This window comes from Cryptomeria japonica, chromosome 7, assembly GCF_030272615.1.
Source record: "Cryptomeria japonica chromosome 7, Sugi_1.0, whole genome shotgun sequence".
Lineage (NCBI taxonomy): Eukaryota > Viridiplantae > Streptophyta > Pinopsida > Cupressales > Cupressaceae > Cryptomeria > Cryptomeria japonica.
The window spans coordinates 224,041,102-224,060,100 of NC_081411.1; the positions used below are offsets into that span (position 1 = coordinate 224,041,102).

Sequence of the window (18,999 nt, forward strand, 5' to 3'; positions counted from 1 at the left end):
ATGATCGGAAGGACCATCCGGCAAGCTTACAAGTCCTAAGCCGAAGGAATCGGTAAAGAGAAAACAAAAATCGACAAGGCAGTATATGACTGTTTCTTCAAAGGAGACTGAATCTGATTAGGAAATCAAACAAGCTCCAAAGAAGAAATATGTATTTGCGAGAGTTGTGAGAGAAAAGAAGGAAGAACAAAAGAAGGAACCAGTAAAGGAGCCACCTCGGAGGACTCCAAAAATCACAATTGTACATAAGAGAAAGCCAAAAGGTGATAAGCAATCTAAACTGGAAGCCAAAAGGAGAACCGGTAAGAAAAAGTTAGATGCTCAGGAGATTATTGATCAGATCATTAATGATGGAAAATTGGATAACATTTCTGCATTTTATGATGATTTTGATGATAAAGACAAGAAGCAATTAGAGGAGGCAATTTTTTTATATCTTGATTCTTTTAGAGGACTTTGATCGAATTGGAGAAAATTTTGCCTAAGGAGTTGTATGATAGATTAGAGGTCAAAAAATTACATTCACAAAATTTGGACCAGCAGATGTTGATAAGGATAAAAGTTTAGAAGATAAGGTTTCTGAAGAGACACCAGAATATAGTGAAGCACCAAGTGGCGAAGCCACCGGTGCATAGGTGGAAAAGACTTCAGAAGATAAGTCACCGACAGACACAGGCAAGAAGACATATTTAGATTTCCCTTCCAGTTTGGCAATTGACACTTCATTGTCAAAAGCTAAAGGGAAAATACCACAATTCTCTATCAATTTTGACAAACCTTATCATTTGATGTCACCGACGGAAAAGGTTTTGGCCACTACAACACTTCAAGCATAGGCAACTCAGGAACTGGCATGGGAGGAATCTAAAGACGGAGAATTAATTTAAAATACTTTTGATGTTTTGAACCGGCTTGTACCAAAATTTCAGGCTAAGGAGAGCTCAAGCTCTTCCAGTAAACTACAGGAAATCATTGAATACATTCCTAAGTAATATGATTCTTTGGTAAAGCTTTTAGCACTTGAGGCTAAAGATAAATTTGTTGAGGCTAGGAAGCAGACATTTTTGAAGATGATTGCATCAAAAAAGGATAAACTTCAAATTTGTTTACAATTTATTGATGATGCATTAGCGGAAGGAGGTAAAGTGTATAAGACTTGTCTAGATTTTTCCAAGCTCACAGCCCCCATAGACAAGCAAATTTTGGATTGTAAGGACCACTTGCTCCAGATTTTGAATTCTTATAATCCAGAAGCAAATCTAACAAGTTCTTTAGAAGGTCCATTTTTGGCAGTTATGGATTAGATTTTGAGGTTGGAAAAGGAAAGGGATAGTGTAATAAGGCGAGCAACAGAGCTCTGAAACTTTATTGGTCCCTAACTAGATAACATGATATGTCATAAAACTGAGTGTATACCTAACATGCAGTAGGAGGATCCGACAGAATCCCAAGCCATTGAGTATTATGCCAGTCTCTTGAATGGATTCAACTCCATTCTTGATTCTCTTAAGCAACAATGGGATACTTATTTTCATTTTTTGAAGACTTTGTATGTTGATATTTTGAAACATGTATAGGAATCGGTATGTATATATATGTACAACATTTTTGGTGGGCACTCCACTTTGTCATTGATGTCAAAGGGGGAGCACAGTGAAAAATGAATGCATATCACAGGGGGAGTGTATAGATGTATATAGTTGCATGGATGTACAGGAAAGGGCGAGCACTCAAAGGTTATCATTTTTCACATGAGTGTTGCCATCAATGCCAAAGGGGGAGATTGTTGGCAATTGACACTCATCTGGTAGTCACCTTCTAAGGTATATTGCATTTTGGATTGTCATTGATGGCAACTCATCTTCAGGGGTTGGTATTTCTCACCCATAACCATTTCTTTATCATTTTGCCTAGATTGGGCCAATTGGTATACACCCTATTGCTTTACTCTTGTTAACTAGTAAGTCTTGGTACAAGTAACTTTAGGACCCAGTTAAGGAATTATGGGACCCGGTAAAATCATTTGTGGTATTGGAGGTAGCGTGTGGGGCGACATCAAATTATGATCATTGGGATAATGCATAACATACTTTATGATCCAGAAGCCGACGTGTTTATTTTCTTATTAAGGCCGACATATTGAACAAGTTAAAAGGGTATTTAAGGGAGATCACTTAGTGATGTATTTCATTATTATGGTGATGTGATTTGTGATGTGAATCAGTTAGAGATTGATGGTATGTGAATTGGCCAACGAGTGTTAGCATTTGTGCACAGTTACACGTGCGCAATCCTAACTGGTAGCTCAGTAAAACCGGTTCAGTGAAGGTTGACAAAGCTTAAACCGGAACTTATCCAACATGGTCTTATGCACTATTTAAGTCCATTAATGTTTGTAATCATTGTGTAATATTGTGTAAGTCAATGAGACTTTTGTTTGAGTAGTGAGCTCTAAGCGGTGAGCCTGTATGCATGTGTGTACCCCCTTATGTAATATTTGTATACCTTGATCAAGTATATAGATATTGTGGGTATTAGCCCCACTGTGGTTTTTCCCTTTGCGGGGTTTTCCACGTAAAAATATTGGTGTTATGGTATTTCTTTATGTGTTGCTTTGTTTATGCACTTTAATTTTATATTATGGCGTCTGGTTGATTAGTAATAAGTTCATAGATTCATTTACCGGTAGAACACTGATTCTAATTGGGCATACAATTCTTAAGATTATCTTCTTACTTGGTCTAAGCCCTATATGTTATTCAAGTAAGAATGAATCTATTATTTCTCTATATTTTAATGAGGCAAAGTATCAAGGGTTGTTAATGTTGTTAGTATTGACATTTGACTTCAACATATTCTAAATTTAGTATCCAATTAATATGATCATATGTCAGACTTTATTACACCTATAGTTTCGTATAGATTTCATGGAGCCCGATCAACCATTAGTGAACCAAGCAAATAAAGGTTCGTATACACTGTATCTAGGAGTGTATGCATGGATGGGTAATTTCTCTCTAATATTATTCAACTACCAAGTATATTGTTGACATCTTCACCAAACCTTCACAAAAAGTAATTTTCTCCATTTCTAAGCTTCCTTGGAGATGCAAGAGTCTACTCCTTTAAGGAGGCTACTTTGTCCTTCATTTATCTCTCTAATTTATGGGGATTATTTTCTTTCTATTTGGGGGCTTTTGTCTCTCTTCTTAGGGGGTTCTTATCTTTGAGAGGATCCATCTATACATGGTTACATCATCAAGATTCATTTGTCCAAACCATCTTGTACCCACCAAAGTTGCACTTAAAGAGGGGTGTTACTATAGGTTTTTATTTTCCTTGGTTGAATATTATATATTTTATAACAAATTTAGTTTAGTTTGCTTTGTTGTAGTGAGTGGATCATAATAATGGTAGATGACATTTTTCATGAGTGTAAATTTCACCAACTTTTAGTAGTTAGAGTATTTTTTTCTCATTGGTTGGTTTTTCTTCCTCTCCTTCCTATATATGTATCCACTCCTCTAGATTGTTATTCATTTATGCTATTGTGTGCTCTTGTATTGCTATTTTTCTTCTTGAGTATTTGCATATCTTTGCAAAAACTAACTCTATTTTGTTACATTAATTTTCTATCATTTGCTAGAATAGTTGTATGAATTATATTTCTTATAGTTATTTTTTAGCAACTTCAATTTATTTCTAAATCTTTAAAATATTCTTCACATGCATGAACTTATCTATGATATTGTTCCTAGCAAGCTAGGGCTTCAACCTCCTTGAAATTGGTGGAAATATTGGTGATTGAATTGAAATATGGATTTCAAGAATTATATGGCGATCCTTCTATATAGAGTTCTCAGTCCTTTCTCCCTAGCTCTTAATGAGCTACATTAGAATTAGGGCCTCCGTTATTCTCCCTACACTTGACTATTTTGACACCAAAGAATTTGGCAAGTGAGATTGGATCCCAAAATTACTTATTTTATGACTGTTTTAAGGCATTTCCCACAAGGGAAAGGATGATTCACTCAAGGATGACTAATTTGAAGTATCTATCTTGTGAGTGTTTGAGATTTTCAAATATTTCTTTGGGACTCATAGCTATGATCAACAAGATTGGAAATGAATTCAAACCCCTTTTCCTCTATTTAATCCTATTTTTTTCTTAGATAATTGTTCTTATTTGGGGTACAACTCCTTGGCCTACTTATATTGTTAGACTTTGAAATTTTTAAGGGTTATCATTGTTTTCAAGTATGGAATTTCAAATATAGAGCCAAATTATTCTGATGATAAGATTTATTGTAATTCTCTAACTATAACATTATATGTGGTTTCCTCTATGTACTTACAAATATAAGTTAGGACTAAAAGGCGCCTTGAAATTTCAACATCTTCAAAATACCACAAGTTAACCACCTCCTAATCTAGTACTCCACCTAATTTATGAAGCCATTGCCACTCTTGAGATGAGGCCATTAATCTACCTCATGTCCAACATGGTTATTTCTCTCTACCTCCATGCATTAGTGAGGTTGGTTTTCTTTTCTATGTGGCAATGTTTATGGGTTTAGGCATAGAGACACTAAGACAATACTTATGATTCTACTACAAGAAGTGTCCTTGTCTTCTTGACTATGCAAAAGAGTAGGATGGTTGAGAAATTCTTGACATGTTTGATGAGCCTACCTAATAAATGATTTGAAAGATATTAATCTATCATCTGCACCCACAAACATGTTTCTTGTACTTAATATTCTATATTTGTTTCCATCTTATAAACACCCATATTTTGAAGACAAACCAAACAATCACTTTTTAAACCTTATAAAAAGATGTTTTAAAATTGTTTAAAATAATTAATAAAGTGTTTCTAACTAACATAAATTGCTTTTACTTTTGACCTTTATTCTTACATATTAAAGATTTACCTCTCACCTTTACTCTTATCTATCAAATAAATGTCAACGTGGTCTCTTATGATTAGCATTTCCTATGGTCATACAGTAGTTAAAAAGCAAAAAAGTTGTGTATTACCCTATCATATCCGGTCATCTTATAATTTCACCTACTAACTACTGCCCCCACCCAAAAGGAAAAAAACATTACTTCATCTACGATTCTTTGATCGAAATTGTGTTGACATGTATAGGTATAGCCAAAATGAAAGAACTTATTTTCAATCATGTTTTATATAAGTTTGTCTAGTAAGAGTAAGTGCAATCCAATAAATACATATGGACTACATAAGTGTCCTACCACTTTCAAATCCAATCTGTCAAAATAATCAAGCCTTCCTTGGTATTGAAGTAAGGTTTTGTAGCTTTCATATACAAGCTTTTTCGCTATTATCCAAGTCAAAAAGCCTTACAGCTGGTGGGGGAAAAAGAGGACTCTGATTAATATGTATAATATAAACACCTCACAGAAAACTGGTAACAGTTGCAGTCCTAAGAAAAAAGTGAGAAATAGCTAAAAGCAAGGGCAGGAAAAAGAGAAAAAAAGGAACTCTAAATCTTTGATAATCATGAGCTTATCTAAAGCAAGTGGAATATGGGCCTAAATCAAGGACCCACATGCTTAATTGCCCCTATTATACAGTTCAAATGCATAATGAATCAACATTATGGATACCCATAAACCTTGGGTTCTGATCCACTGTCATGACTTTGATACTTGTCGAGCACAAAAAACTTGTTATATCTCTCTGTCAGAGAAATCATCTTTTTCTATTACCAGCTGAAGTAGTCCCACAACAATATTTGAATTCCATTCCATTCAAAAAGGTGCTCCCGATGGGATTTTTCTTTGCATTCTCAAAAGAATAATATATATTTAAGGCTGTGTCACCCTATGCAGACTGTCATGCTTTTGAGAGTTTTCTTCTTCATGACTGTTCGTTCATGAATATCTTTATGTTTTAGGTGGATATCATCTTGGTTTTCGTTCCTGAATAGAAGAGTACTTTCCAAAATGCTTGTGCAATCATATCTTTGAGTTTATGTTTCCAAGAAGATATATGTATTATACAGTTCATGTTGTTGCTGTGATCAAGGGACTTTAGGCTGGCTCTTGGTTACTGTATGTCAAGTTCTGGGAATATCCATGTGATTTTAATACCATATTTGAAATATGCTTGTTTTTAATTCTGATGAAGAGACTGATTTTGTGCCCATACATGTGAATTTGCACAATCTAGAATGGGGGTAATGGTTGTATTTTATGATTTATGTGCACTATTGAACCGAGAGAGCATTAGATTGGTCCTACCCATTTCTTTTACTGATTTCCAGCTACACTTGGCCCATTTTCCGCATTAGCAAGAAAAATAAGAGAATTCCAGTCACTAATTCTTACAAAGTTCTCAGCATTGGAACCTTGGTATCTGATTGTTTGTTTATCATTACTTAGTGAATTCTTCATAAGTTCCAAGAGACCAAGATCCTATAACAGGATCTGCCACATCTGTACATCTTAAATTACAGTTGGGAATCAAGATTTGGGCTTTCTCAAGATGGGGAATGAGATGCCTAACAGAAATATCCAAGCTGGTCCAGGTAGAATATGTTTTAAAATTTTGATCTGTTTCTCTTATTGCTTCATATATTTATATGTGATGTATGTTTGGTAAGCACTCAAATGAGTTTGATAGAAGTTTTGATTTTGGAAAATTCTGTCTGTTGCGAATCAGAGGAGGACAATATGCAGAATCAGACTTCCCAACAATCTTCTTCAGATGGTGTTGTAGCTCCAATTGAGAAGAAAATGCCCAAATCAACGCCTTTAGGAATCCTTGAAGATGATTCGGGCTCAGGGTCAAAGAAAGAAGCCACAACTAATAAGGATGCTATGGCTTCGAAGGTTAAAACTTCTGCTGTGGATGGTGATCAGCAGGTTCAAGGCAAGAATTCTGAAGAGAATACGCAAAAATCAGCAATCGGACACGAAGTTGATGCAGCGCGAGTGTTAGATGACAAGATCATTGAACCTCAGAAAGCATTAGTGCCAGCTGAAGAATCGATCAAAAGACAAGAAGGATCATCAATGAATGAGGAAGTGCTAACCAATGACACAGGCAAGTTATTCTTGACTGAAATCTTCTTTGATGTAGATTCCATTACACATTTGCCAATTTGTTTAACAATCAGGTCCATTCTACTTCTTTTATAGAAATTTTTTATTTGGATGCTGCAGTATGTTGGTTTTAGCCTCGGGATCCTTAGTATTTCTTACATTGGAAATGAAACATCAAGACCCGAGTGAAACATAGTTTAAAAATGGTTGTTTAGGCACAATCCAATCGAAAATCCATGTAAAAGCCAGACATCGAGAGCACATTAAATCAAAATGATTAATGGAGTAAATTGGAATATATCTTGATGCCCGGGACAGTTCAATAAAGCTGCAATAATCAAGTTGCAAACAGAAACGGAAGTAATCATTACAATACCCTAGGTTGCAACAGCGGCCAATGAGTATAGCTAATGAAACCATTTTCAAGCTTTATTACAAGTTAGATCTGGAATGCCATTTGTTAGTGCTAGATGTGTGTTATGCCAAAATCATCCTCCCAACCATGGTATGTTTTTAGGGGTTTTATTTATCATTCAAGTCATAAAGTCTTTAGCAATTGGAACACGATGCAATCAGCAGTGAAGTGTCAGTGTTAAAGACTAGGTATCTGAACTAAAAAGAGCCCACAGCATTGAAGTTGAAAAAAGTGTTTATGGGAGTAGAAAAGTATGATTTCCAGTGGAAAGAAGGATATGAAAAAAGAATAAATGAATCTATTTTCTTTATTTTATGTACCCATTTGTTTGTACTTCCTGCTGAGAGATTAATATCAAACCACATAAAAATGCATTAATACTGACTTATATAATATGCCTTTGATTTAAAGCATTCCATGTGATAAGTTCATATTATGAATCTGGGTGCAGAGTACAATGGTAACAAGGATGAAAACACCACACCACCAAAACTAGAAATTGCTGCTATGCAAGTTGAGGGTAAGCATTTTGATGAGTCCATCAAGATCTCACTTGCTGAGTTAAAGCAACCTTTTCCTGAATCAGAATCCATCATCAATGACAATCAAACAGAAACTGTTGTTAGCATTGCAAATCAAATGACTGTGAATGAAAGGATGCTCCCTACTCTTATGAATGCATGTGAATCTACTGGAGAGATAACAGATATGAGCAGTTCCAATGCTAAAAGTGAAGTTTGTGCCAAGAAAGATCCAAATCTGGAATATAATGAAGACAAGCAAGCTGTGGATGAGGTTGCTCTGCAAAGTGGAACACAAGAACCTCTAGTTATGAGCTTACCTTCAGAGGACGTACAGAAAATGTCATCTCCACAAGCTTCAGGTGCACACTGTATGTTTTTTTCTTCCTCAGCAGAAACGTTTTTAGTTTCACTGAATTGTTTTATGAGAATTTGCAAATGACAATTTCAATGAAATGCAGGTGCAGCAGGAGCAAAGGATATCCAAATCAATCCAGTCACGGCACTTCAAATACTTTCCCAACAGCATGGTAATGTCGTGTCATTTATTTGGTATAAATGCAAGAATTTATGGACTAACTTACCTAAAGAAATTATTTCTTAGGTTGATGATTATTATAAACCATTCAGATTTGATCACCCATTACTGTTTAAACAAAATCATCTAGATTATCTCTGACCTTCAAAGACAACCTTGGGGTTTGCATTCTCGAGACATTAGGAATTTTCATGGCATGCAAGAAAGAAGTAATTGGCTATACTTATCAAAGACTTTGCTTAAAAGTTATTAGGACTTTATTAATACATGAGAGAGTAATGAGCTTAAACCTGAATTAATAGTTTTTGCTGGCTCAAATCACAGGGCTTGAAGAGATGTCCACAGAAGATAAAATATTCTCTGCAACTGAATTATGTTCTAGTCAGGCGGAATCAACTAAGATGTCAAATGGCTTGCAGCCTTTTTCAGAAGTTAAACAGGACGCAGATCTAATGCATGTGCAACAGAAGACAATGTCAACTGAAGAAAATGGTTTAAAAGAACCAGTCAAACAACCCAGTGGAGCTTCCAACATACTAAATGAGATGAAGGGAGAAAATATCAGTACTGAAAATGCAAAAATAAATAGCTCTGAGGTGAGCAATGGATTCCTGCATGATGAAAACATAAAGGCCAAAGAGCTCAAAATAATTTCAGAACTGGGAAAGCCTGAAATTCCTACTGTTGTGCTTTTGGAGAAAAGAGAACCAGAGAAACGGGAAGTAGACATTACAGATGTGGAGGTTATGGAAAAGAATGTGAAACAACAATCTGCTTCAGAGATTCTGGAGGAGAATAATTCATTTCAAATAAATAGCTCTGAGGTGAGCAATGGACTACTGCATAATGAAAACATAAAGGCCAAAGAGGAAAAAATAACATCAGAACTGGGAAAACCTGAAATTCCTACTGTTGTGCCTTTGGAGAAAAGTGAACCAGAGAAACGGGAAGTAGACATTACTGCTGTGGAGCTTATGGAAAAGAATGTGAAACCACAATCTGATTCAGAGATTCTGGAGGAGAACAATTCATTTCAAATAAATAGCTCTGAGGGGAGCAATGGATTACTGCATGATGAAAACATAAAGGCCAAAGAGGAAAAAATAACATCAGAACTGGGAAAACCTGAAAGTCCTACTGTTGTGCCTTTGGAGAAAAGTGAACCAGAGAAACAGGAAAAAGACATTACTGCTGTTGAGGTTATGGAAAAGAATGTGAAACCACAATCTGCTTCAGAGAATCTGGAGGAGAATAATTCACTTCTCCTGCATCAAGGATTGGAATATAAAAACAATACTGTGTCGGAAGTGGAAAATGGGTTGTTAAAAGTTCCTAATTGCTTACAGTCTAAATTAGAACCAATTCAAGGCAATCAAGGTAGATCAGAAACAGTTTTGGCTGTAATTGATGCGATTCAAGAGTCTGTCACTTTGCTATCTCCTCCAGAACACATGGATACCTCAGATATGACTCTTCTGCAGGAATTGAAGATTGAAGCATCCAATGAAGGTGTTTCCAATATTGTGGACAAGCTAGAAAACCCTGCTTTCGAGCAGTTTACTGATGAGTTCCTTCAGAATGATCATGACAAAGGTGGGGAAATAAATATTGCAAATGGAACAATGGATGGACCACCTCCATTGGGATCTATCGACAAAATGAATATGGTACCCTTGGTTAAAACTAAGGATAAACCATCCGGCACTTCTGTCACTGTGTTGGCTAATGAAGTAAGCCAGCTAGCAGAAATTGTGGTTCCAGAGTCCTCTGCTTCTATGTACACAATTGAAGTTGAAGGACATGATTTCAATAATCAAAATAAAGCAGCAAACATTGCCACCTTCAGTTTTGAAAAGAAAGAGCAACCCCTACAAAGCCAAAATGACTGGCACGCTAAAGAAAAATTGAATGGAATGACTCAAAAAGATGAAAGGGACATCTTCGAACCTGAGGTTAACAAGTTAAATGATTATAAAGATTCTCTCTCCAGCAGTGAATTTACTTCCAACCAAACTGAAGAAAAATCAGATCAGACCTTGCAGAATTCAAGTAGTTCTATTAAAGATTCGCCTCAGGAACAGGAAGATGTAAGCGAAGCCTCAGACAATGAAATGCAGAAGCAAGATGTGAATGGAGGAGATACCAAGAACGGGAATGCAGAAAATGGTATGCTGTCCATTCTGGATAAAGAAATTCCAACGTGGCCTGCTACTAACATTACATCAACAGGTATTGTTTGACTTGACCAAAAGTATAATCCAAATTAGTCCATCTTCACTTTATCAATGCATTTCAAGCTTAAAATAAATACACTTGAAGTCATCCTTGATGCAAAAATTTTACGTTTGACTAGAGTGCAGCAAATTAATTAAGTCTAAGAAAATGTAGCTTTGGAGTTGTGTTATAAATCTAACACATTGTGATTTGCGTTTCAGGTTCATAGGGAAAAATTAGTTGTGTCTACTAGGCTCCATAGCCAGCACTTACACATGTATAGGTGGCTTGTTAATCAAGAATGGAAGTCCATGTAACATGTAGAATTTTTTAGTTGATCTATTATTAAAGGTGCATTTTGGATTGGAATGTTTTAAATAATAATGCATGTATAATGACCTAAAATATAAAATTTACCATTGAAAGCTACTGGAAAAATATGTCTGTGTAAGCCATCTTGTTAATCGGCTTTTGGCAAGGCAGTGTTGATCACCTTATGACATGGTAATGGTTGAGTACAGAGGGTATTTGTTCTATATAGCTTTTATATTGGTATTATTGGAAAAACATCTTGGATCTCTTTTAACATGGTAAGCAGGAGCTCAATACATACAGAGGATGTTTTGTATTCATAGCTTTTACCCTGGTCTACACAAAATATTGGTGCCATAATATAGAAGGGATCTAAAAATATAGGCTAATCTATAAATGTTTGTAAATGGAACAATTTTTCTTTTTGTGCTTTGTTTTACTAAGTGAACTTTGTGATAAGTGTTAAGCTGCTCGCTCAGTTAGTGGTAGCTTATAATTTCAGTGTAAAATGGCAATTCAATCAACGCATGTATTGGGCTGGGGTCATCTTATGATATGAAGTTTCTTCTTGTCAAAAATTATTCTTACTACCATTGTTTCTTGAGCAGCTGGTACAACGGATGAACAACACTCGGACATGGGCAAGGAAGATCCAATTCAACTAGGGGACAAGTCTAAGCCTACAACAACTTCAAACAGTGAACTGTACCCTAAAGATTATGTGAGTTGCCCGACACTAGAATCATGGCATGAAGGAAGTGAAGATGATCCGAAGACACCATTACTTGCTACAGCTCCAGGATCACCTGAGGAAAAGAAGGAATCAAGATTGCAGGATAATTTAGACATGGATGATACCAGAGTGTCCTTAGAAAGGACTGATTCTGAAAAAATCCGTACTCCTCTGCGCCATCTTTTTAAAGATGATTCCACTGTTGCAGTGCCTGAACAAATTGTTGTGCCAAAAGAACAAGGGATTGCTAAAGAAAAATCTGTCAAAGACATTTGGGGATCACCTGCAAAACTTGTTTCTACTCCACCTAGTAAAGAGAAGCAAAAGACAAAGTCTATCTTCACCCAGTGCATCTGTTGCTCAGCAGTACATTAATCATAGTGTTTGTTATAGTAACTTATTTGCTTCTAGTAATTGTTTTCACAATTCTTTCAAGAGTTCTTGTATGCACAAGGTTTTGTTATTTAAAAAAGTTGTGTGTACCGAGTGGAAGATTATATGAGCCTAATGAAAATTGGTGTTGGCTCTTTGTGATTTAGATCTTTTGCAGTATGAAGCAAAAGAAAAGAGTATGTGATAAGCCTTGGTAGAAACCTGCCTCACACCTACACTCTCTGTTAACTATCTTCATTACAGTTACCGTGAAGTGTGTTTTCTATGCTAACAGGCTAACAGCCCAACAGCCTAATTATGTCACTGTTGTCACAACTATTTACCATGGGTGAGAATTGAAATTTCTATTATTTATTTATGCAATATTTGTTTTGTCCTGTTTCAAAAGTTTTGGGTTCAACTAAAAACACAACAATTTTAATTTTAATTAATCTGTGTTTGGCTTTAAAGGCATAGACTCATTAAAATCTTCTTCATTCCTTTTATGCTGATTTACATTGATATTTTTAAGATGTAAATTTTTTATTGTATATTCTTCAAAGTTCATAGTGTATATATATTATAATGTTCTTTCAGTAATCTGGAGCACACTGCTTTATAGAACTAAATATATGACTAGGAAATTTGTGTCTCGTTCTACAAAAAGAGTATGCTAAGAATATTTGCGGTGTAAGTTGAAAACGCTGTTGTTAAGCATTAAGAATTGAGTTGATTAAGAAGTGAAGGTAAATTTGATCAATTTGGAAAGCGTAGTCCAATATACTTGCAAAGCGTGTATAATCATTTTAACATCAGCAATCAATTAAGAAACATTTGCTAGAAGGGTCAAACTGGGTCCTGAGCAGATGTCATCGATGGATCCTCAATTAAACCAGCAATTGAATGGAGGAGGCACACAGAAAAAATATTTAAAGCATATTAAAGAATATCACTTCTATTCATCATAGTTTGCCTGATACAAGCTTCCCTCTTTAACTATGCACTGAGAGTACAAGAAAGATTCTGAAATAACCAAATCATAAAGTCCTATTCCACTATAGAATGTCATTTACAACCAATACTAAACAGCCAGCGTGGTTTAAGTTCTTCCATCATTTTCAATTAAGAACCTAAAACTCGAAACTTTGCAATATAATGCAGAAGCTTGCAGTATAACATATCAGAAGCTTTTGCTTGTTATTCTACTCTTCTGGATTCGACCATGTAGTTTTAGTTGTTTGCCAATGTTTCAGATCATCCAGGATCCATCATCATCCAAAACATTGGCAACAACTAAAACTAGGCGGCCGAATCCGGAAGAATAACAAGCAAATCATTATAGACTGGAAATTTCATGAATCTAATATCAGAAGCTTGCATAAAAAATGACATAGTACAATATGAAATAAATGTCTTTAAGAAAACTGCAGAATCCCACGTACAGAAACTAGTGTATTCTAAACGACCACACTTGCTAAGGGAATCCCCATATATTTTCTGTTACTGTGCCCAATCTCAAAGATGCAACTTCCATCAACTTGCACCAAAAGTGAGATAATACAATATGAAAGAAAACTCTTTAAGGAAACTGCAGAATCCCATGTACAAAACATCATATGTTCCAAACGGCCCTATTTGCAAATGGAATTACCATTTTATTTATGTTACTATGTTCAATCTCGAAGATGCAAGTCCATATCCTAGCAGAAACATGAGTCAATTTGCATCAAAAGTGAGAAAATACAATACAAAAGACAACTGCAGAATCCCATGTACAAAACCTAACATGTCTCAAACGGCCCTATTTGCAAATGGAATCACCATATAATTTCTGTTACTATGCCTAATCTCAAAGATACAAGTTCATATCCTAGTAGGTGAGGCAAGAGAGAAAATAGCTACTAACGTCCCTGCTCTTGTACATTATCTGATTAATGGAAATGGACAGGGAGGCTAGTAACCTACATTTGTCCTTTCCCTTGTCTTTTAATTCATTTAACTAGAGTGTTGAAGTGGCATGAATATGTAGGTTTGTAACGGTGTTTAAAATAACAATTAGCCGATAGGTTTCTTGCTTGAGCTTTCAAGCTTTCAAATTTAGCCCCAAAAACTGCATCCCGCCAGAAATTGCAGGACACCCTAAAATTGTCTAAATTGCCGGATATGTTTTTAGTAGTATTCGGAACTCCCTTGAATGAATCTGCACTTTACCCGACTAGCAATTTGAACTCCTTTAGTTAAAACTTTATTAAAATATGATTCGCTGCACCGCTTTGCTTTTATTTTTACTGTGCATAATAGCTTTCTTCCGGAAAGCCGAGCTGCAGCGATCGAAATCTCACAGCTTCACTGGGGCATTTGAAGGCAAAAGAAAAGATATGTCAATGGAAAAAGTGTGAACGAAAGCGAGCGGCGTTAATCATGCGAGGATAGGTATTTTTATCGCAGTATACAAATTCCTCCTGCTTTTTTGTATATTATTCTGCTGTAGGGTTTTAACAGAATTAAAGAAGGCACAGATTGCTGGTTTAGTACATAGTTTCCTCTAAATCTACTCATATGGGAAATTTGCTAAAACAAGAGTTAGGGTTCGAATTAGATGGTCGATCCTGCTCACCAGGCAATTTGAGCAATTTGTTCAAACATAAATTAGGGTTTCAGTAGATGGTTAATAGCGAAAGGAAAATTGCCTCAAAATCAACTTCCATCGGGGTCTATGCCGTTAATGTGTGGCGCAATTCAATACAGCAGCTGCTGTTATCCCAGCAGAAGTGCATCTCTGAGGCAGCATGTCATGATTCAAACATACCTACAATGATGAAGCTCCAACGGCAGTGATGGGAATGATAATAGCCGCGAACTTAAATGTTTCAACGGTACCATTTTTGGTCACTAATTTGAATGTTTTGATGTTGTCTTTTGGGACCATGAAACGTCGATTCCTTGATGTTGTCTTTTCGGTGATTTTGCCGCCAAATAATGTGGATGGCATTTTCAAATACGCGTCACTATTGTCACCACTTGCTTTAATTCAAGATTTTGAGAGACCCGCGTCTCTAACCTTAGATTTACGAGTTGTAGAAGAATAAAAAGTCGTATACTTAGTTTATATATCTTAACAATCAAATATAAAATGTGTTGAAATATATCATTTTCTAGGTTTCTATTTTTTTTTTTATAATTATTTCATTTTAAAAATAACATAATCATAATCATAGTTTATGCGTCTTTGTTGTTAAGAGACAACGTCTTTGTTCTTGCTACCTTTTAATATAAAAAACATAACATTCTTTATTCACTCAATTTTTCAATTATTAGTTTTAGAGAAACCAAAAAATATAATTAAGTTCATCAATAAATTTCACATGTACCAACACCAGTTAAAATTTGTAGATTTTAATTAGAGGAGTTGTGCAACTTTATTGCTACCCATAGTGCACAACTACTAGGGCATTTGTGCATAAGTATTGACAATTTTTGAGGTGGTTGTAGTGCACGGTTATTTGGATATCTTTAAGTAGACATCGGGTGACACTTCTAAATGACCATTTTTTAACCCTTGTGTACATAACGGATCTCATGTTCATCTTTACTACCCAGAAGACACAATAATAGCTATAAGCAATTAAGTTGCATACAAAGAATCAAAACAATTATCAAAATGTGATGTGTCGTTTAGGATATGTGGGTGCACAAAGTTAGCTATAATGGTTACTAGTGGCTCAATTAAGTTGCATACAAAGAATCAAAACAATTATCAAAATGTGATGTATCGTTTAGGATATGTGGGTGCACAAAGTTAGCTATAATTGTTACTAGTGGCTCTTCCCCTACAAATGTCTCAAAAAAGGTATATCTTGACATATTTTATATAGATTATTCTTAAGATATATAAGCTAGTAGCAATGCGACATGCCACATATAACATTAAATTTGTGTCTTCTTTATGCTATTATTATTATATTGTTTTATTAATTGCAATTTTATATTATTCATATTTATTATATTACATGATTAAGAAAATATTTTGTGCAAATTACACAATCAAATCCGAAAACAACTAATTAATATTTTTATTTATAATATTATATTATTGGTTAAATTATTAATATTTTTAATTATATGATTCTTATTATTATTATATTAATGTGATTATTATTATATTTTTCTTATTATCATTATTAATTATGTTCATGGATAGGTTTATGCTTTAATTAAGGTAGGACACTAAATAGGGTTCAAATTTAATTAAAAATGGTTCAAATAGGGTTACTATTAGGATTGTGGTGAAGACTCAATTAGGATTATACTTTCTGTAGGGTTCACATTTAGAATTAGAATTCAATTAGGGTTAAAGGGTTAGTGTTTAATTAAGGTAAGGGTTGAATCATGTTTAGCTTTACATGCAATAGTTAAGGTTTAAGCAGAACTGAGTTTGTATTATGGTTTGGGTTTATCTAGAGTTAGAATTGACATTCAAATCATGTCAAGATGTAATTTTGGTTATAATTTCAGTTCAATTAATGTAAGTGTTAGAATGAAACATTAGATATTAATATTGTCAATAAACAACTACATTTTAGTTAGGATAAGTGTTATAGTTAAAGGGTAAATGCACGAAGTTGTGGTACCAAAAAGGTGCCACACTTCAAAAAAAATTTAAAAAGCGCATATTAGGCTTGGCACACCAAGCCTATAGGGCGTGCGCCCTATAGTGCGCACACCTTATAAGGCGTGTGCCTTATGTGCATTATAAACCTCAAAAAAACCTTGCTCCGCATTTTGGATGCATTTTGCAATCCAAACCCACGTTTTGGCATTTTTGGGTGCTATTTTCTTGCGCTCGCCCTCTGTAAAAGCTTGAAATTGGGCACTAAGTTGTCCATCTCTCATCAAAATGCCGCCACGCCATCGAAGAGCTCGAAGAGGTATGTATTTTTATTTTCTTATTGTCATTTTTTTTAATTAATTTGAAGATTAAACTAGGCTTATTGATTTAAATTTATTTTCATTATCAGGAAATGAGATTAGACAAGAAAATGTTGAAAACACTCAATCACCTCCTCATGAAGACCATATTGAAGAAGAAGCACATCAAGAACCTCCTACAATCCCTAGACACCCCATAGGTACAAAAGAAAACCTATTAGGTCAAATAGAAAATAGCCAAAAAGAGCTTGAAGGTTTAATCACGAGGCTAAAAGATCCCACTGGAACAAACTCCCATAGGACAAACCTTGCCAGTTCTTTGCAATCTATTGTATCTCACATAAAATCTGTGAGTGGGCAAATAAATTTTTGGTCCCGTAAGAAGGAAGAACAAAAGCAATTTTATGTTGACAAATTATCATATGCGGTAGTGAAGAAAAATAAAATTAATAAATTTGACTTGTGTGCTCTTTTTACGGACACCCGAACGAATCAACCTTTACACCCTGGATGTATGAGATTCCCTATTCATTGGTGTCATCATGAAGGGATTAAGAACAATTTTTGGGATAGGTGGTGGATGGTATTTGATCAACCCCCATGCAATAATCATGAGCTACCCCAATACTTTTTGAGAAAATTGTACTGTGAGTTTGTCCTTAATGAGATCCCTAACTATTTTGATTTTCTAGATTTCCAAGGTAGAGGTGGGGGTTCCTCACATGATAGAGAGGGTGCACAGCGTGATCCAAATCTCCCACCAAGACCCTTAGCCAGACCTATGGTGGAGCATGTTATTATTCCTTCCATTGTGAAGGAGAGTATTGAGGTCAAAACTCTAGACTCGATTAGCTCACTCACTCAAACCCTTATACAATATGCTAGTCCTCTAGTAGACGGTGATGCGAGTGATGATGTTGATTCTTCTAAGCATCGAGTTCCAGCTCATTTTTGTCGATCTTGTGGTTCTCTTTGCACTTATGATCCTAATAGTTTTGAGAATGCACGTGCACGAGCGAAGTTTGCTACAGAGAACATTGTCATGACAGAATCCTTGTTGAACGAAACATTTTTTTATTGATACCCATGTGAATTTCATTACAAGTTCATTTCATTCTTTTTATTAAATCTTATATGTAAATTTGAGAATATATCTAAATTAGTAAATTATTATGATAAAAATCAGGGTCAAAGTGTTCACAATACTAGCAACATTCCTGCAGCACCCTTTTTCACTACTTCGTCGACTCCACAGGTATACAACGAGTGAAAAAATATAATTATTATATGTAGATAGTTGAACCTTATGTGAATGATTTTCTAATTACTCATTTTGGATGTCAAATAGTTTGATGCTAGAGCTTCAACATCAACACCTCGTAGTGTATTTCATCGACAATCTTTCACCCAGGTAAACAATTTATCTTTAATGTTATTAAATAATACAGATAGTTTTGGCGATTAATCAATATACTTTGTTTAATTTTCAGATGTTGAATTCAGAGACTCCTCCTGCTGTTCGCGTGTCAATGGAGCACGGTGTTGCTGCAGCAGTAGCAAGTTCAACTACTTTAACAGAAGTATGAGACATATTTATAAATTTAGTAAATTTAGCATTACATTTGTTATCTTTATAATATGTTATTGAAAATTTTAACGACACTTGTATTTAGTTTAATTTATATTGTGATGCCTACTGGAGGGGCTTGTCACTCCAGATCATGAACGTGCACCTATTGTGGATGAACATCATGATTATTTGTATGCAGTAAGTGACTATTCTATTATATGTCATTCTAAAATTCAATTTTTGTATATGCTAACATCATTCTTTTCATTGTATCAGGTGGAGTTACAAAAAAGTCTGGAGAGGAGGTCAAGTGGACGT

The 18,999-nt window shown here is 35.0% G+C and overlaps 1 protein-coding gene across 1 annotated transcript; it reads left to right on the forward strand.

The window, feature by feature from the left end:
- The first annotated feature begins 5,666 nt into the window (after positions 1 to 5,666).
- LOC131028337 (uncharacterized) lies at positions 5,667 to 12,566 on the forward strand. Its single transcript, XM_057958606.2, has 6 exons — positions 5,667 to 6,560; positions 6,695 to 7,078; positions 7,944 to 8,384; positions 8,475 to 8,543; positions 8,876 to 10,780; positions 11,686 to 12,566. The coding sequence occupies exons 1-6, from the start codon at positions 6,518 to 6,520 to the stop codon at positions 12,183 to 12,185; spliced, it is 3,342 nt and encodes a 1,113-aa protein (XP_057814589.2). The 5' UTR covers positions 5,667 to 6,517; the 3' UTR covers positions 12,186 to 12,566.
- Positions 12,567 to 18,999: the final 6,433 nt, after the last annotated feature.

Bases quoted from the DNA above. Each gene is read 5' to 3' on its own strand.
- LOC131028337 (XM_057958606.2), top strand. From the start codon at position 6,518: ATGGGGAATGAGATGCCTAACAGAAATATCCAAGCTGGTCCAG. The intron at 7,079-7,943 runs GCAAGTTATTCT...ATCTGGGTGCAG, and splicing joins AGTGCTAACCAATGACACAG to AGTACAATGGTAACAAGGAT. The intron at 8,544-8,875 runs GTAATGTCGTGT...CTCAAATCACAG, and splicing joins AATACTTTCCCAACAGCATG to GGCTTGAAGAGATGTCCACA.